The 13,436-nt window shown below is 54.5% G+C and overlaps 1 protein-coding gene across 1 annotated transcript; it reads right to left on the bottom strand.

Moving 5' to 3' along the window:
- Positions 1 to 7,837: 7,837 nt before the first annotated feature.
- Positions 7,838 to 10,787, bottom strand: HGH1 (HGH1 cochaperone). Its single transcript, XM_055432301.2, has 6 exons — positions 10,109 to 10,787; positions 9,936 to 10,036; positions 9,739 to 9,837; positions 9,436 to 9,527; positions 9,227 to 9,349; positions 7,838 to 9,150 (listed from the first exon to the last, which is right to left on the bottom strand). The coding sequence occupies exons 1-6, from the start codon at positions 10,669 to 10,671 to the stop codon at positions 8,971 to 8,973; spliced, it is 1,158 nt and encodes a 385-aa protein (XP_055288276.1). The 5' UTR covers positions 10,672 to 10,787; the 3' UTR covers positions 7,838 to 8,970.
- Positions 10,788 to 13,436: the final 2,649 nt, after the last annotated feature.

Here is a 13,436-nt window from a genome sequence, read left to right as displayed (position 1 = left end):
AAGCGTCTTTTAATTTCATGGCTGCAGTCACCATCTGCAGTGATTTTGGAGCCCCCAAAAATGAAAGTGTCCCACTGTTTCCATTGTTTCTCCATGTATTTGTCATGAAGTGATGGGACTAGATGCCGAGATCTTAGTTTTCTGAATGTTAAGTTTTAAGCCAACTTTTTCACTCTCCTCTTTCACTTTCATCAAGAGACTCTTTAGTTCTTCGCTTTCTGCCATAAGGGTGATGTCATCTACACATCTGAGGTTATTGATATTTCTCCCAGCAATCTTGATTCCAGCTTGTGCTTAATCCAGCCCGGCATTTTACATGATATTAAGAAGAGGTGGCAAGAATACATGAAAGAACTATATAACAAAGATCTTCATGACCCGGATAAACACGATGGTGTGATCACTCACCTAGAGTCAGACATCCTGGAATGTGAAGTCAAGTGGGCCTTAGGAAGCATCACTAAGAACAAAGCTAGTGGAGGTGATGGAATTCCAGCTGATGTATTTCAAATCCTAGAAGATGATGTGGTGAAAGTGCTGCACTCAATATGCCAGCAAATTTGGAAAATGCAGCAGTGGCCACAGGACTGGGAAAGATCAGTTTTCATTCCAATCCCAAAGAAAGACAATGCCAAAGAACGTTCAAACTACCGCACAATTGTACTCATTCTCCAAACTAGGCTTCAACACTACATGAACTGTGAACTTCCAGATGTTCAAGTTGGTTTTGGAAGAGGCAGAGGAACCAGAGATCAAATTACCAATATCCACTGGATCATAGAAAAAGCAAGAGCGTTCCAGAAATACATCTATTTATGCTTTATTGAGTACGCCAAAGCCTTTGACTGTGTGGATCACAACAAACTGTGGAAAATTCTGAAAGAGATGGGAATACCAGACCACTGACCTGCCTCCTGAGAAATCTGTATGCAGGTCAAGAAGCAACAGTTAGAACTGGACATGGAACAACAGACTGGTTCCAAATCGGGAAAGGATTATGTCAAGACTGTATACTGTCACCCTGCTTATTTAACTTATATGCAGAGTACACCTAAAACTATCACAACATTGATTGGCTATACATCAATACAAAATAAAAAGTTTAAAGTCTGGGGGAAAAAACATGGACAGAAGACCTACACAGACATTTCTCCAAAGAAGATATACAGATGGCCTATAGTCACATGAAAAAATGCTCAACATCACTAATTATTAGAGAAATGGGAATCAAAACTTCAATAAGGTACCACACCACTCAGGATAGGCATAATTAAATACTCTAGGGACTTCCCTCGTGGTCAGGTGGTTAAGGATCTACCTTGCAATGCAAGAAACATGGGTTCAGTCCCTGGTTGGGGAACTAAGATCCCACATGCTGCAGAGCTACAGAGTCCACAATGAAGATCCCACATGCTGCAACCAAGACCCAACTCAACCAAGTGAACAAATTTTTAAAAATAGTCTACAAATAACAAATGCTGGAGACGGTGTGGAGAAAAAGGAACTCTCTTCCACTGTTAGTGGGAATGCAAATTGGTGCAGCCAGTATGGAAAACAGTAAGGGGGTTCCTCAAAAGACTAAAAATAGAGTTGTTGTATGATCCAGCAATCCCATTCTAGGGCATATCTCTGGAGAAAACTATAATTTGAAAAGATACATGTACCCCAGGACTATTTACAACAGGCAATAGGTGGAAACAGCATAAATATCCATTGACAGATGAATGGATAAAGATGTTGTACATATGTATAATGGAATACTGCTGAGCAATAAAAACGAACGAAATAATGTCATTTGCAGTAACATGGATGGACCTAGAGATTACTATACCAAGTGAAGGAAGTCAGAAAGATAGTCAGAAAGTAAGTCATAAATACCATATGATATCACTATATGTGGAACTTATTTATGAAACAGAAACAAACTCACAGACATAAAGAACAGACCTAAGGCTGCAAAGGGGAGGGGTTGAGCGGGCATTTAGGATTAACATGCAAACTGTTGTATATAGAGTGGATAAGCAGCAAGATCCTACTGTACAGCACAGGAAACTATATTCAATATCTTGTAATAAACTGTAACGGAAAAGAATATAAATATATATGTATAACTAATCACTGCTGCTGCTGCAAAGTCTCTTCAGTCGTGTCCGACTCTGTGCGACTCCATAGATGGCAGCCCACCAGGCTCCCCCGTCCCTGGGATTCTCCAGGCAAGAACACTGGAGTGGGTTGCCATTTCCTTCTCCAATGCGTGAAAGTGAAAAGTGAAAGTGAGGTCGCTCAGTCGTGTCCGACTGAGTGACCCCATGGACTGCAGCCCACCAGGCTCCTCCACCCATGGGATTTTCTAGGCAAGAGTACTGGAGTGGCTTGCCATTGCCTTCTCCGATAACTAATCACAGTGCTATACATATACACCAGAAACTAATACAACATTGTAAAGCAACTATACTTCAATAAAAAGTAAAACATTTAAAAAAAATAAAAAATATTTTATTAGTCTTTAATGAAAGATTAAAAAAAAAAGCAAGTATATGCATTTGGGACCTCGGGATCTGGAGAGGGAGGCAGACAACAAGCAAGTCAATGATTCGTAAGTTGCACAAAGTGCTGTGAAGAACTGCAGCTGGGGACTGAGAAAGAGAGAAGCTGGGAGAGGAGCCACACTGGCCCCTGCAGAGCCCCGGAGGCTGAAATCACCTGGGTGTGCCCACAGACCAAAATGAAAGGAGCAAGTGGTGTTCCAGAAGCTCAGGAAAGGAAAAGCAACTGGAGAAGAAAGGGCCAGTCAGCAACAGTACATCCACGGCATTAACAACTTGTCTGCATCTCACTGGGTCTGCAGGGATCTCTGGGCACGGGTGCGAGGAGACAAAGTGGCCTCAGTTTAAACATGGGGGTAGGTTGGTCACTGGACAGCATGGCAGGGATCTTTTTTCATAGAGAGAAGGGCTGCAGCCGGCTTCTGTCTTAGGGATAGAGTGCAGAGAGTGGGACAGAACTCTTGCAGACAGCTGATGCAGAGTGCTGCTCCGCAGATGGGGCTTGGCCCCCGAGAAAGAGCTCCCACCCCCCAGGTACTGCATAGGCAGGAAGGGGGGTGGTAATCCGAGGGAGGCTCATACTTGGATGGCTCACTCTCCCATCGAGGTCCCCATGGCCAGGGTCCAGGACACCCCACTGGTCCTGCCCTCCCTAGGCTCAGCTGAACTTTTTCACTCCCAAGCACGCACAAATGCAGCCCTGGCACAGGTCACAGCATCATTCAATTTTTATTAAATTATTAAGGCCAGGGACTTTCCTGGGCGTCCAGTGATTAAGACTCTGTTTCCACTGCAGGGGGTATGAATTTGATCCCTGGTTGGGGAACTAACCCCTGCATGCCGCGAGGCCCCTCCCCCTCAAAAAAGAGTATTAAGGGCAGTCTCTCTTCTGTAACAGTAAGCTCTGTGAGAAAGGTCCGTGCCTGTGGCTCCCCAGGGCTTGGCACCAAGCCCAGCACAGGGAGGTGCTCAGCAATGCTCTGAAATAGATGGATGACCCGGGGTGCAGAGAAAGAGGAGGGTGAGCAGAGCTGATGAGCACTCTGGACCTGCCTGTCACCTACCTGAGCAGCAGTCACTGGCTTCCAGTTGTGCTCTGGAATGAGAGGGAGCCAGGCAGGCGGTGTAGGCTCCCCACATCTCCCATGTAACACCTTCGTAACCATCACCAGGTAAATCCCCTCCCCTTGAAACACCCAGTTTCTCTCTTCCTAACCCCCACGGAGCAACAAACCAGCTAATCTGTCCATATTTTCTATCCTCCAGGCAATTTGCCAGACAAGGGCTGTGGGTGAGCCAGGGGATATCAGACATAAGCCTTGCCCTTCAGCGGCCCACAGTCCAACAGGGAGGAGAAAATGTCTCCACAGTTCACTTCCAGGCTTTCCAAGGCGTTCCCTGCAGAGGGAGTGCTGCACGCACCACGGATCCCATGAGGACAAATCTGGTCAGCAGACACTATGCTGTCCAGCTCACAGAAGAGAGACCGTGAACTTGGCCCTTACTTGTTTCGTCTGTAAAGGGAGCATCACTCGGTGATGTTCACATTTGAAATCCTGGGTGTGGACTGCCTACCACGGGACAGGCACTTTGGTGTGTACAGAAGCAGGATTGTGGGAGGTGGTGGTTACAGCTTTGAACAGCGCAGGCAGCAGGCAGCACAGCTCCTCTCTGAGTAACAGCACTCACAGAACACTGCAGGGGCCTGGAGAAGGGAGGGGTATGCTGGCTCACCTCTTTGAGGTGGGCCAGGGCTTTTCATCTGCTTGGGGATGTGTCATTGAGTGTGCAGAGTGCTCTGGGGGAATGGCCTCCTGCAGCAGGCCTCATCAAAGTGGCTTTGGGAATTCCCTGGCGGTCCATTGGTTAGGGCTCATGCTTTTACTGCTGGGTCTGAGTTCAGTTCCTGGTTGGAGAACTAGGATCCCCCATGCCGCGCAGCACAGCCAAAAGCAAACAAGGCTGTTTGTGGCCCTTGGGGTTCTCACCCTATGAAGTGGGCCTCACACAGGGCAGGGCTGGTTCCAGCAGGATGTTCTCAGGGCAACCAATGCCTGGGGAACAGAAGGACACCCCTTTGAGGGCACAATGCAGGCACAGCTCTAGAACCTTCCATTCTAGAATCTGCCCCTGCTTTCCCAGAGCCTGTCCAACCCCAATCCAGTCCATGGTTGTGTAGCTGTGTTAGCCTCCCTCCCCATCTCTGCTCCTGTCCCAGAGAGGCTTCAGAAACTTGGCTGTAGCCTTGAGGGCCTGCAGGCCTCAGCTGGCCTCTTGCAGTCCATCACCCCATTGCTCCACAGCGCATTGCTCCATCTGTCTACAACCCATCACCCCATCCCTCTAACATAAGTCAGGCCTCAGCTGAACCTCCCAGAGCCCCTCCCCATGGCCCTGCGGAGTGCTGGGTAGCCCCAGCTCTCCCACAGAGCCCTGATTTTTATGAAGGCTGCCGGCAGGCAGAAGCTGGACCAGAGAGCCTTTCTGGAGCAGGTGCATGAATGCAGGGACAACGGCTACCTGCTCTCCCCCAGGAAGATTGGCTCTGGGGCCTTCTCCAAAGTCTACCTGGCCTGCGCCACGCAGGAGCGCATGCGGCACAACTCCAAGCTGGCCTCTGACCTACAGGGCAAGCGCCACACCATGGTGAGGCAGGCTTGCCGCCTCCCCACGGGGTGGGGGCTCCATGGTCCACCCTCCAGCCCAGCCCCAGTGGCCCCTGTCCTAACTCCACCCAGGCACCTCCCAGGTGCTCTGGTTTCCTCCTAGTCCCACATCTTCCCGAAAGCCCAGGCTCTGGCATTCTGATCCCTCCCAGTTCCTGGACCCCTTGAACACATAAGTAACCAGAACAGGATGAGGGGGAAGGTCAGCGCTGCCTCCCAAGGCTGCCGCTCACCAAACCTTGCCCTGGTCAACTTCGGCCACATGCACAAAGGCCATGGGGCCTGTTCCACCACATCCCGTCCCCAGGGGGTTGTGGCCTTTGCACAGTGGCCACCCTCCACACCTGCAGGTGGCTATCAAGACTGTCTCCACCGCGGAGGCCCCTGTGGAGTTCTCCCGCAAGTTCCTGCCCCGTGAGATTTCATCGCTTAATGCTACATACAAGCACCTGAACGTGGTGGGCAGAGACCCCAGGCAGCCTGGCCCTTCCTACCTACCCCAGGCCCACCCCTTCCCCTCCCGGGACTCTTATACTCGGGTCGGCTCCATCCTGAGGCCCCGGCCCCATGCACCCAAGAGCCCTGGTTGGGGGTGACGGCAGGGGGGCGGGGCCCGGCAGGTGCAGCTGTATGAGACCTTCGCGAACAGCCGGCGCACCTACTTGGTGCTGGAGCTGGCGGCTCGTGGTGATCTGCTGGAGCACATCAACACCGTGTCCGCTCACCGCCACTGCCCGGGACTGGAGGAGGAGGAGGCCCGCAGGCTGTTGTGGCAGCTGGTCAGTGCCGTGGCCCACTGCCACAACTCAGGCATCGTGCACCGGTGAGGGCGCCACCCAGCCTGCTGCCCAGCGCGTGGAGACCTGCCTGAGCTCAGGTCCAGCCCCACCTCCCCTTCCCCATGCAGGGACTTGAAGTGTGAGAACATCCTGCTAGATGACAGAGGCTGCCTAAAGCTGAGTGGTGAGCCTGCGGCCTGGCCCCCAACCAGGCTCCCAGCCTGGGCCAGCTCTGATCACCTTCAACTTCTGTGGGTCGCACATACCTTACTCTTGCCCCAAGCCCAGGGCTCCAGCCTCTACACTGGTTTGCTCCAGACTTCTGACCCGTCTGCCTTGTCCTTCAAGCCTCCGATGAGGCCTGCACCCAACAGTTGCCCACAGCCACACTTAGTCACCCATACACCCTGTGCCCACAGCCCCCTCAGGAGCCCTCTCTCTAACAACCTGCCCCGCCCTCCCTGCACATCCCTTTGCAGACTTTGGCTTTGCCAATCGGTCCGGGCTCAAGAACTCATTGCTGAGCACCTTCTGCGGCTCTGTGGCCTACACAGCCCCAGAGATCCTCATGAGCAAGAAGTACAATGGGGAGCAGGCCGACCTGTGGAGCCTGTGAGCACCACTCCAGGGGCTCCAGGACCCTGAGGGGGAAGAGGGGCTGGGGCAGGGGAGGAGGGGCGGGCCCTGAGAAGCCCATGCCCCCAGAGGTGTCATCCTCTACGCCATGGTGACTGGGAGGCTGCCCTTCAAGGAGTGCCAGCCCCACCGAATGCTGTACCTGATACGCCGGGGCCCCACCTTCTGGCCAGGCCTGTCCCCAGGTGAGCACCTCCACCACATGTCCCTCCCAAGTCCTAGCCGTGCCTGGAGAGGGGCCAGCAAGAGAGACGTAGGCCCAGAGAAGGGCCATGTGCGCCGTGGCATGGGGGATGCTAACCTGGCCTCTTCCCCGGCCCAGGCTGGGAGATGGACTGTGGTGACGGGGGAAACTGGGGTTGGTGGCCCCATTAAGTTTGAACCCTGCACTAGCCCTAGGACAGGCTGCCTCACCTCTCTCTGCCTGTCCGTCCACGTGCGAAACACGGACACCCTCTAGCCGTTTGGGAAGACGGCGTGGGGCAACCCCACCAAGTGGCCAGAATCGTTGGCTGTGAGGGCCGTGGGCTGGGGACACGAGAGGTGGCGGGAGGGGGCTACTATTGCGAGGCTGCAGCCTTGAGTCCTTGCCCGCAGAGTGCCAGGACCTGATCCGAGGGTTGCTCCAGCTGCGCCCGCGAGCTCGCCTGGGCCTGCAGCAGGTGGCCACCCACCATTGGATGCTGCCTGCCCCACATGCGCCCTTCTGCAGCACGCTCAGCACTATACCAGGTGTGGCAGGCCTACCTGGGTGGGCAGATGGGAGGCTCCTCAGCACCCCTCCTGACCCTTCCACTGTGATCCGTTGCAGAAAAACCAGAGAAGCCCCAGCTCCGAACGTCCCTGGACAATGTGGAGCACAACGCGGACTCCGATCCCCCAAGGTCACTCCTGCAACTGTGGCGACCCCAGCTACAGGGCACCTCTCATGAGAGTGCCTCTGGTCCGGCGCCTGAGCCCCCAGGGGTGCAGACTCTGCTGGCCTTGAGCTCTAGAGCACAGAGATGGCCGGTTGCAGGGTGGGTCACTCCAGGCATCCACTGTTGCTATGCTCCATCCGGAGTGTGCCTGGGCACTACCTGGTTAGCTGAGGGCGGGCGAGAGGGCGGGGGCGAGGCCAGATAAAGCGTTTATTCTATAGAGCCAAGGGTGTGGACTTCTCAGTGCAGGAAGTGGGATGTTGGGGCATCTGAAAAACAGTCCACACACCTTCAGGCCAGAGCTCTAATTTAATTGGGGGAAGGGAGAATGAAGAGGGGACCACAGACGAGAAAGACACCTGGTACCCATGAAGAGCTCGGCTTTGATCTGAGCTCCAGGAGAGCTGGTCCCAGCTCTGCAGATAGTGCCAGGACTGAGGACAAGAGAGCTGGGGTGGGTGGGTTGGGGGGTGCTCTGCGGAGAGAAGCCTGGAAGGGTGGGGAAACAGGGATCCAGGGCAGAAGATGGGACTAGGTTTGGTGGGAGGCCCAGGAAGGGAACACAGTGGGGTGAGGGACAGCCTGCTGGGCTTGGGGCCAGCCTGCTGGGCTTGGGGCCATGGACTTGAAGGCACCACACATGGGGCCACGGGGCTCCAAAGGGGCAGAGCATGGTCCAGGGGAAGACTTGGGTCAAGGATAAGGCTTATTAGTTTGGTGGGCATGGGATCTGGGCAGCTAAGGCTCAGGGGAATTGAGCAGGGAGAGGGCCTAGCTAGACAGGGAAGGTGGGAGCATCAGGTCAGTCCAGGACTGGGAAACAGCAGTTGAAGGGCTCCAAAGGCCCGAGGGCTGGGTCTGGGCACAGGGAAGGTGCTGAGGGTGAAGAGGAGGCAGCACCAGCAAGCGCCCCAAGGACAGGCCAGGGGGATGCAGCTCTGGGAGACCCTGACAGGCTGTGGCTGGTGAAGCTCTCAACAGGTCAGCCCCATGAGGCCAGGTCTCAGGCAGGGCCAGTCGAGGGCCCCCAGGGTGGAGGGACCTGGGGTGGAATTGGCAGCAAGGGGCACTGCAAGCACCCAGACCCCTAGAGTGCCCGTGAGACTCGGGAAGCTCGAGCTGGCCCTTCAGGTCTGCAGTGTTTTTCTGTCCAGCCCTGGCAGCCTTCCGCCTGGAGACATCTGAGAGAGTCAGAGGTCTGGGCCAGCCGTGGCTGAACAGTCCTCCTCTGAGCAGCCAGCATTCTTGCTGGAAGCAACAGGGCACATGGAGGCGCCCTCAATCCTTAGCAAAGACCTGGAGCTTAAGTGCAGCTCTGCTTCTCAGCCAGATACACTCTCAGAGCAGGGGACAGCAGGCAGGCCTGGTCTGGGAGGCCTGGACGGACTGTGAAGAGAAGTGGGTCCGGCAGGCCTCAGGAGCCTCACGTGGGTGCAACTCCCTCTGCCTGTGGCCCTGGACCCAGCTCCAGCTCCTGCTGCTCCCGCTCACACTGCTCCCCTTCCTGGTGATCCTGCTGCTGCAGCTGCCGCTCAACCTCCTCCGGCACCTGCACCTCCAGCAGGTTTTCCAGGCCGAGCTCTGGCTCATCCCCAATAAGTACCTGCCAGCAGGGGAGGCACGTGAGGAGTTGGCTGGCATACCCTGGACACCCACCCCTCCCCCAACCCCGCACCCACCTGGATGAGTTTCTCACAAGTCACCCGCACATTAAGCTCAGGCTCCCAGCTGTGCAGCTCTCGCAGGATCAAGTAGGCTCCCTGGTCCCTCACCTGCTTCCGACCAGGTGCCGTGGCTGTCAGCTGGAAGAGGGCAGCGGGTACCCAGGCATCAGTGTGCTAATGTGTGTGGGGGGGTGTGTCATTAATGGAGCAGGACCCCTGCTCACCAGCATGATGGTCTCAATTAGCATCTTGCGGATGTCAGCATCAGGCTCTCGCTGCTTGTCTGGTGGCAGGTACTGCAAATCAACAGGCAGTCCTAGGGGTGAATTTGTGAGTCAGTGGGTCTCCATGCTGACCCCTGGGCCACTAGGAAGGACCCTGATCAGCACTGTAAGGCTCATCTGTGCTCAGCAACTCCCTGCTGGAAGGTTTCAGAAGGGCCCTGATGCGGACACCTCGTTCTACCTCTCCCCTACTGGCTCCCCCTCCTGTTAAACCAACCCTGAGGCTCGACGCTAGCTACTCACGCTCCATCTCTTCGTCAGAGAAGTCTTCAGGCCCAGCCAGGGGCAGTAGCAAGAAGGGGAGAATATCCACCTCGGGCCCAAGCAACCATTCATGATGTCCTAGGGAGAAACAGAAATGCAGGCCTGTCCAGAGGGGCCCCAGAGAACAGCCTATTCTCCCCACTCTCCGATAAGGCAGCATCCCCACCACGACTCACGGTGCTCGAAGCAGCAATTTCGTAGTGTTCGAACCACCCCGCCTCTGCGCACCGAGGAGTCCGGGTATTGGGTAAGGGGCAGCAGCCGCTGGACCACGCACCTGGAGGGAAGGACCACTCAGTGCCGTCCCTGCTCACTTCCAACCCCTCCCCGCGAGCGCCCGGAGCTTCACCTGTTGCGGTCCAACAGAAAAGCGCGGGTCGCGGGACGTTGGCTGAGGTTGGAGAGCACTGGTCCTAAGTAGTGCAAGGGCGCGCGGGCGTTGTAGCCCGGAGTGCACAGGGCGCGCACCAGCCGCTCCAGGCCCGACTCCCCGGATTCTGCGGCCGCCAGAATTTCTATCAGCGCGGCGCACGGCACCGGCTCGCGGCTGAGGTTAGCCAGCACGGCGGCCGCTTCCTCCGCCCAGGGCCACTGTGGGTCCAACGCGCAGCCCAGCAGGCGGACAGGCAGTCCGGGCTCGGCCGCCAGCAACGGCTTGTGCAGGACGGGGTCGGCAGCCAGGTTGACTAGCGCGCGAGCGGCGTCTCGGGCTGGGGCGGGAGGAGGGGCCACCGCCAGCTCGACCAGCGCCCGCAGCAGTGCCGCCTGGCCGGCCAACAGCGTGCGGCCGGGCCCCGAGCCAGTCAGCGCCAGCACATGCTGCGCCGCCGCCGCCTGCACGTCAGCCCGCTCCCCGAGCGCCAGGAAAGGCAGCAGCTTCGCCGCCTCCGCCTTCGGGCTGGTCTCTGACATCGGCGACCCTACGGGAGCCAGGCCGTCGGCTGACGCACCCCTGTTCGCCCCGTCCTCCCCCAGGCAGGTCGGTGAGCTCGGGGAAGCACACTCGGCCAGGCCGTGAACCTACGGGTGGTCAGCGGCCCCGCCCGCCAGGTAGCGGAAGCCGCAGTAACCAATCCGAGGCCATGACTCTACCCAAGGGGCGGGACCTGCGCGCAGAGGCGGGGCCACGTCGAGGCGCGGGGGATTGTGGGATTGGACGCCTCCCGGAAGCCGGCGCGGGCCCGCGGTGAGCGTGACTGTCGCTGGAGGACTAACAGCGGCCTTTTGGGGGCTCCTGCTGACCCCCTCATAGCGTACATTGGCTCTCTTTCTTCGTGGGATTGGCAAAGATCTGTTTTCTCTGGAAGAAAAGCATGATCAGTTACAGTGATTGACTTTCTAGTGCATTCCTGACATAATCTCCGTTTGGTCACGGTATAAATTTTCGTTTTTGTTTATGGTTGTATTCAATTTGCCGAAGTTTTGTTTAGAATTTTTGCATCTCTGCCCATGAGGAATATTGGTTTGTAGTTTTCTCGTGATGTTTTCGCCTCGTGTTGGGTAACGCTGGCCTCAGAAGGATTGGAGAAAGTATTCTTTCCTTATGAATTTTACGTTAGAGTTTGTCAACCTAACATTGCGTGCATAGGTGCTAGTCGCCCAGTCGTATCCCATGCTTTGTTGACCCCATGTACTGCCAGGCTCCTCTGTCCATGGAATTTTCCAGGCAAGAATACTGGAGTGAATTGCTGTTTCCTTCTCCAGGGGATCTTCTTGATCGAGGAATTGAACCAGTGTCTCTTTCATCTCCTGCATTAGCAGACGGATTCATTACCACTGTGCTAGCTGAGAATTAAACCTAGTGTTCAGTTCAGTCGCTCAGTCGTGTCCGACTCTTTGAGACCCCATGAATCACAGCACGCCAGGCCTCCCTGTCCATCACCGACTCCCGGAGTTCACTCAGACTCATGTCCATTGAGTCGGGGATTCCATCCAGCCATCTCATTCTCTGTCGTCCCCTTCTCCTCCCGCCCCCAATCCCTCCCAGCATCAGAATCTTTTCCAGTGAGTCAACTCGTCGCATGAGGTGGCCAAAGTATTGCAGTTTCAGCTTTAGCATCAGTCCTTCCAATGAACACCCAGGATTGATCTCCTTTAGAATGGACTGGTTGGATCTCTTTCCAGTACAAGGGACTCTCAAGAGTCTTCTCCAGCACCACAGTTCAAAAGCATCAATTCTTTGGCGATCAGCTTTCTTCACAGTCCAACTCTCACATCCATACATGACCACTGGAAAAACCATAGCCTTGACTAGACGGGCCATTGTTGGCAAAGTAATGTCTCTGCTTTTTAATAGGCTATCTAGCCTGGAGAATCCCAGGGACGGGGGAGCCTGGTGGGCTGCTGTCTATGGGGTCACACAGAGTCGGACACGACTGAAGTGACTTAGCAGCAGCAGCAGCAGACTGTGTGGATCACAATAAACTATGGAAAATTCTGAAAGGGATGGGAATACCAGACCACCTGACCTGCCTCTTGAGAAACCTGTATGCAGGTCAGGAAGCAAGAGTTAGAACTGGACATGGAACAACAGACTGGTTCCAAATATGAAAAGGAGTACGTTAAGGTTGTATATTGTCACCCTGCTTATTTAACTTATATGCAGAGTACATCATGAGGAACACTGGGCTGGAAGAAGCACAAGCTGGAATCAAGATTGCTGGGAGAAATATCAATAACCTCAGATATGCAGATGACACCACCCTTATGGCAGAAAGTGAAGAGGAACTAAAAAGCCTCTTGATGAAAGTGAAAGAGGAGAGTGAATAGTTTGCCTTGAAGCTCAACATTCAGAACACAAAGATCATGGCATCTGGTCCCATCACTTCATGGGAAATAGATGGGGAAGCAGTGGAAACAGTGTCAGACTTCATTTTTTTGGGCTCCAAAATCACTGCAGATGCTGATTGCAGCCATGAAATTTAAAGACGCTTACTCCTTGGAAGGAAAGTTATGACCAACCTAGATAGCATATTAAAAAGCAGAGACATTACTTTGCCAACAAAGGTCCGTCTAGTCAAGGCTACGGTTTTTCCTGTGGTCATGTATGGGTGTGAGTTGGACTGTGAAGAAAGCTGATTGCCGAAGAATTAATGCTTTTGGACTGTGGTGCTGGAGAAGACTCTTGAGAGTCCCTTGTACTGCAAAGAGATCCAACCAGTCCATTCTAAAGGAGATCAATCCTGGGTGTTCATTGGAAGGACTGATGCTAAAGCTGAAACTGCAATACTTTGGCCACCTCATGCGACGAGTTGACTCACTGGAAAAGACTCTGATGCTGGGAAGGATTGGGGGCGGGAGGAGAAGGGGGCGACAGAGAATGAGATGGCTGGATGGCATCCCCGACTCAATGGACATGAGTTTGAGTGAACTCCGGGAGTAGGTGATGGACAGGGAGGCCTGGCGTGCTGTGATTCATGGGGTCGCACAGAGTCAGACAGGACTGAGCGACTGAACTGAGCTGAACTGAACTGAACTGAAGGTTGGTCATAACTTTCCTTCCAAGGAGTAAGCGTCTTTTAATTTCATGGCTGCAATCGGCATCCGCAGTGATTTTGGAGCCCCAAAAAATAAAGTCTGACACTGTTTCCACTGTTTCCCCATCTATTTCCCATGAAGTGATGGGACCAGATGCCATGATCTTTGTGTTCTGAATGTTGAGCTTCAAGCCAACTTTT

Source organism: Moschus berezovskii, chromosome 16, assembly GCF_049115385.1.
Source record: "Moschus berezovskii isolate FMDL1 chromosome 16, NW_MosBer_1.0, whole genome shotgun sequence".
Taxonomy (NCBI): domain Eukaryota; kingdom Metazoa; phylum Chordata; class Mammalia; order Artiodactyla; family Moschidae; genus Moschus; species Moschus berezovskii.
The sequence above is the reverse complement of the archived record's forward strand: the minus strand, read 5'-3'. Positions and strand labels throughout refer to the sequence as shown.

Excerpts from the sequence above, each read along its gene's own strand:
- HGH1 (XM_055432301.2), bottom strand. The coding sequence starts at position 10,671 with ATGTCAGAGACCAGCCCGAAGGCGGAGGCGGCGAAGCTGCTGCCTTTC. Across the intron at positions 9,528-9,738 it reads CTCTGACGAAGAGATGGAGC|GACTGCCTGTTGATTTGCAG; the intron begins GTGAGTAGCTAG and ends ATTCACCCCTAG. Across the intron at positions 9,151-9,226 it reads CTTGTGAGAAACTCATCCAG|GTACTTATTGGGGATGAGCC; the intron begins GTGGGTGCGGGG and ends CCCTGCTGGCAG.